Source organism: the organism of the source record quoted next, unplaced genomic scaffold, assembly GCF_019419815.1.
Source record: "Pyrus x bretschneideri cultivar Hongxiangsu unplaced genomic scaffold, Pyrus_bretschneideri_v1 Contig18, whole genome shotgun sequence".
In the NCBI taxonomy this organism is placed as follows: Eukaryota; Viridiplantae; Streptophyta; class Magnoliopsida; order Rosales; family Rosaceae; genus Pyrus; species Pyrus x bretschneideri.
This window is the reverse complement of record NW_025999479.1, coordinates 2,161,174-2,166,299: the sequence shown is the minus strand read 5'-3', so window position 1 is coordinate 2,166,299 and position 5,126 is coordinate 2,161,174. Positions and strand designations below refer to the sequence as shown.

Here is a 5,126-nt window from a genome sequence, read left to right as displayed (position 1 = left end):
GGGTGAAGGGACAAAGTTTTTTTTTATTTTTTTATTTTTATATGGGTTACAACATGTAGGAAGAAGAGTAAGGGAGATGAAGATGGGGGGAGAAGAGAGAGGGTGAGGGGGGGGGGAAGGGACAAAGTTTTTTGTTTTTTTGTTTTTTATTTTTTCCTTCTTCTAGGTTGTAGCATGTAGGAAGAAGAGGAAGGGAGAGGAAGATGGGGGAGAAGAGAGGGGGAGGGGAAGTTTTGTTTGGTGTTTTTTTTTTTTAAACTTTTCTTTATTATTTTAATATTTTAAAAATATATAAATAATTTTTTTTAGCTTTTAATAATTTTTTAATAGAAAATGAGTTCCGAATCAAGTCATATTATTATTTAACTGAGAAATTAACAGAAAAATTGACGGAAGTATGATATTAGTACAAATTCGTAAGATGAGGTATGACATTATTATTTTAAAAGGATGAGCTATGAAAGTGTCGTGAGACCAATTGTTAAGATTGTTTTTTGTACTACCCGATTATTTTTGTTTGCATACTTGGTTTTGCTTTTCAGATTCATCAACGGCCATTGGATTAAAATTTAGCTGATCGAAAGGTCAAAAGTGGGTTCGCACAGTCGCACTACGTGCTGATTCGCCTTTCAGAAAATTCCATGATTTTATTTCTATCTGTAAAATAAACCGGACAAAAGAAGGAATTAAGACAGCTCACAGCATCCTCCTCCCTCCTCCGCTGGACGGCATCTCTTTCTCTCATTCTCCTCGGTATTTTTCCATTTCTATCTTTCCTCAGATCTGACTTCCTTTTATATTACTTTCTTTATAAATTTCTCTGAATGTAGGATTAGGGTTTAAATTTTTTGTTTTTTTTTTTCCAGATTAGGGATTTTCAGTTGTCTAATTTTGGTATGTTATCTAAATCGTAAACATCATTCTGTTTAAATGTTGCTTTCTGTTTGAATTCAGATTGTCTTTTTTTATTTTATTTTTTTTTATTTTAATTGCTGTTTATTTAAATATTTATTGGCTGCTCATGTGCTTTTCCAGATTAGAGATTTTAATATTTTCCTTTGAATTGCTGTATTGTGTATCTATCTCTGTATTTAGTGTGTGTTTACTCTCTAATCTGAATTTTGCTGATATGATGATAACCTGCTTAATTGTTTACAGGACTCTACTGTTTTTGCTCTATCCGTTTTTCATCTTTTTTTCATTTGCTCTCTAGTTTAGTAAGCTTTTTCATTTGGGTGCTCTGCATGTATTTGGTTTTCTGATAGCACTACATGAGCTTTGATGTTCTCTGAAAATGGATATCTATGGTTCATTAACCCTTTTTTCGACTGAAAATTTGTCTATTTCTTTTCCGGTTTCAGCAGTTTGTGAAAGCGATAAAGTGTAAAGAATTTTGATCGGACATTGCTTGGTGGGATTTGATAGAGGGCAGAAAGAATGTAGAGTTTTTCTGCCACTTTTTAGGGTTCATATAGGATTTGGAAGTATGGCCATTGCCTGTTCAATTGCCCGAAAAATTCACCACAAGTCTCATTTAATTGGACAGTGAACAAAGAATCAAGGAACTCACACACAAGCCCGGAAATCAATTCAGTTTTCTCTCATCTTCACTCAGACAATTTGATCTTTTGCCTGGGAGTTCTCTTTGGAGCTTGGATTGTTGAAACGTCTGCAACACCGACTCAGATCTCTGCCTTTGGAGATTTGGATGTTGTTTCTTGTGATGATTAGACTTTTATAACTCCATTCATGATCTGGTGATGCAATCTCAAAATCTGAAAACAATACATAATCGAGCAGACGGCTTTTGTATTTGACTACAAGGCCGGCACAATGGACCACGACGACTTCCGGACCATCTTAGAAAGCTCGGGAGTGGATATATGGACGTTCATGGACACTGCCATAGCTGTCGCTTTGGCCGATTATGGCACTGATCTCAAGCACCGGAGGGATGGCATTGTCGAGCGCCTCTATGCCACAGCTTCTGTTCCACCTCAATGCCCGAACTGCGATGCTGATGGGCCCAATGGGCCCAATGTTAACCAGCCCAAAGCAGTTTCACCGTACACTCCGCAGTCTGTTGGTGGAGATGGTGGTGAGGGGGATGAGGAGGAGTTGGATCCCTATGCAGGGTTGTTTGATGATGAGACGAAGAATATTCTAGACATCAAGAAGCATCTTGAGGATCCTTATCAGGTCAATTTCTCTTTCTGTCAGTCTTCAATTCATTTCCTTTTTTGGTTTAGTTGTATCTTGTCCTTTTTCGCCTCTTTTTGTATTGATTGTTAGCCACTTTGTTCATGTCAGTCTGAGGATACTCTGGTTGAGTTGCTTCAAAGTCTAGCAGATATGGAAATATCAGTCCAAGAACTCAAGGTAATTATGGGCTGTTCTTATATATGCTCTTATAAGCAGAAAAACACTTCTCTCCCTAATTGTCTGTTGATTTAGTCTTTTTAATTTTTTTTCCTTCTCCAATTTTGAATCCCACTCCACGGTTAATAAAGAGAAAACAAACTTCCACCAAGTTTGTGATTTTTAGTTGTTGTTTGGGATTTTTAGGAGGCTGATATTGGAAAGCGTGTGAGTCAATTGCGGAAGCAGCATCCAAGCGATGTTGTTAGGAGATTGGCAAAGCAAATTATCAAGTATGTCATATATCGTTGCTTTTCACTTGTTGGCGGTGAAAGTCTTTAGTTTGGACATTGAAAGAAAACATAAGTTATTGATTTATTTGGTCGCTTTTTTTTTTTTTTTTTTACAGTAAATGGAAAGGTATTGTGAATCAATGGGTCAAGTTACATGGAGAACAACCATCATCTTCAACCATGGGTAAACATAAGATCCTTATTCCTTATTAATTAATTTAATTTCTCTTCTTGGGAAAATATAGATCGATGTTCAGAAATTGCAAACCTGCCCTAGTCACTTTGATTCTTAACTCAAGTTGTTTGCAGTTGATGAAGACTCACCTCAGCAGAAAATTCCCCAAAATGGTCTTCACCAGGTCAAAGAAACATTTATTTTGGATAAAGGTTAGTGGCTGTCCTTTATTCTTGCTTTCTAATATTCAGTTCTTTTAATTTTCAGGTTCCTGATTTTGCATACTCTCCAAATCCTCACAGTAAGTATAGAATCAGATTCTACACTTCCTCTTCGTCTTTTTTCTGAAATTCAGTCGTTTGCAGTTTATTTTAGCTGGGTCTGTTTGTGTTGTTTATACTTTCTTACTATTATCATTAATATTATCGTTTTTCACATAGATGGGAGTTCTGGGTCAGACAAGAACTATTCAGAACCAGAACGCAAGCCAAAGGCAGTTCCTAGGAGGATTGCTCCACCAAAACCTACACAATCGACCCCTGTGTCTGCTTCTGCTCCTCAAAATGTATGGATACCAAATTCGAGTATCTAACTCTATGTTTGGATGCTGAACTTTTGAGGGAGATAATATAAAATATGAAGCTTATACTTACAAAATATAAGAAACTGAATTCAACTAAGCCAATTAGTTCAATATATAGCTTAGTCGAGTGCAACTGTAAGTAATCTCAGTGCTGCTTCATAATGTGTGAATTCTAAAGCCATAATTCGAAGCAAATTGTTTTCACTGAGTTTTGTTTTGTCTCTTAATTGATTTTTGCAGAGACAGATGGGGCAGAAGGAAAGCGATTTAGACTCTGATAGATTGGCTTCTGCAAGAAAACGACTTCAGGCAAATTATAGAGAAGCTGAAAATGGTTTGCTCTTTGCTCTTTAACTTTCGACTTCTTGGTTTTATTTTTCTATGTTTTAGTTCATTACATTGGTGTTAATGTTGATTGGAATGTGCCTTTTTTGTGAAGCGAAAAAGCAGAGAACAATTCAAGTGATGGACATCCATGAGATACCAAAGCCGAAGAATTCTTTCATTGCGAGGAACAAAGGCAGTGGAGGAGGAGGAGGAGGAGGCGGAAGTGGCTCTCATCAAGGCAGGCATTGGTGAAAATGGGCAGAGCCTCACACTCGACAGATATATAATATTATAGTACAAAAAAAAAAAGGCTTCTGGGAATTTTGGCTGGCTGACACGCACAAAAGGTGTTAAATCTGCTTATCCTTTCTTATTACATTTTCATGTATTAAGCAAAACAAGATAAGAACAATTTTTCTATAGTTATTATTAATTGTTTTTTGCTTAATAACAAACACAACATTTTAAAATTTTATCGTTATGGAACCCAGCTATAAACTGTGCCATCTATTTTTTTTCTTTAATTTTTGTTTCTTTTGCTTTGGGGTTTGAATAAGACAATGACCCCAAACCATTATGTTTTAAACGTGTTTTCAAGGATCAAGTTTTGAGAGAAATGTGCCATGAGGCCGTTGAGGGGTAGGGGATTTGGTAACAGGATCGTATTTGGATTCTGTTTCTGAGGATCATAGGATCAATTCATTCTATCAGTTTAGCACTTATTATGGGGCTAAAAATCTTTTTAATTTTTTATTTAAAATTGAACACAAACAGTATTTAATGAAAGTTGGTCGCACAATGTACAATAAATGGTCCAGATAAATTGATTGTTAGGATCCCCTGTATCTGGAGAGGATCCTCATCCGGGAATTTGGGGTGTTTGGCTGGCAGGCCTTGTAGGTGGTGGAGAGGTTGGTGTAGCTCTTGTGGACTTGCACTCGTCATCATCAAGGACCTAAGTATTAAGTGTTGTAGTTTGTTGGTGGTGGAGCCTTGGAAGAAGTGAAATCAAAAGGAGATAGGAACCGTACTATTTTGGTCATATTTATTAGTTTGCAAGAAACTCCAGCATAGCATCATCACAGTGTAAATATTATTCATTCATGTGTAAGTGAAGTACTTAGGTTTGACTCCTTTGAAGTGAGTGGTGAACTCAGTCCAATTGAACCCTCTAAAAAAATCCTTAATTCTGTATACGAAATTTTCAAAAAGTATGCGTGAACCTACAGTCCGGAAATGACAAAATCGATACGAAATTTGAAAATCCAAGAGAAACTAATCAGAGTGGAATGATAATGAAGTCGGAAAATAAATCTGTCGCTTGTGATTATTGATGGTCAACCACCGGAGAAAATGAGGGAGATGAGAGGTTATTAATCTTGTAAGGACT

At 36.4% G+C, this 5,126-nt stretch overlaps 1 protein-coding gene across 5 annotated transcripts; it reads left to right on the top strand.

Moving 5' to 3' along the window:
• The first annotated feature begins 595 nt into the window (after positions 1–595).
• On the top strand, positions 596–4,211 carry LOC103959280 (probable mediator of RNA polymerase II transcription subunit 26c). Of its 5 annotated transcripts, XM_009371633.3 has the most exons (11): positions 648–753; positions 867–894; positions 1,362–2,199; positions 2,311–2,379; positions 2,566–2,651; positions 2,768–2,835; positions 2,961–3,010; positions 3,094–3,127; positions 3,267–3,391; positions 3,650–3,743; positions 3,849–4,211. In XM_009371633.3, exons 3-11 carry the CDS (start codon positions 1,834–1,836, stop codon positions 3,986–3,988), a joined length of 1,032 nt encoding a protein of 343 aa, XP_009369908.1. In that variant the 5' UTR covers positions 648–753; positions 867–894; positions 1,362–1,833; the 3' UTR covers positions 3,989–4,211. The 5 variants fall into 5 exon arrangements, with proteins under 5 accessions (XP_009369905.1, XP_009369907.1, XP_009369911.1 ...); XM_009371630.3 differs by lacking the exon at positions 867–894 and having other exon boundaries at positions 596–753; XM_009371632.3 differs by lacking the exon at positions 867–894 and having other exon boundaries at positions 597–753; positions 1,365–2,199.
• The last annotated feature ends 915 nt before the right edge of the window (positions 4,212–5,126 follow it).

What these genes read in the sequence shown, in the direction of transcription:
- LOC103959280 (XM_009371630.3), top strand. Translation starts at nt 1,834, where the DNA reads ATGGACCACGACGACTTCCGGACCATCTTAGAAAGCTCGGGAGTGGAT. An exon ending in ATCTTGAGGATCCTTATCAG is followed by an intron (nt 2,200 to 2,310) that starts GTCAATTTCTCT and finishes TGTTCATGTCAG; the next exon opens with TCTGAGGATACTCTGGTTGA. An exon ending in TTGGCAAAGCAAATTATCAA is followed by an intron (nt 2,652 to 2,767) that starts GTATGTCATATA and finishes TTTTTTTTACAG; the next exon opens with TAAATGGAAAGGTATTGTGA.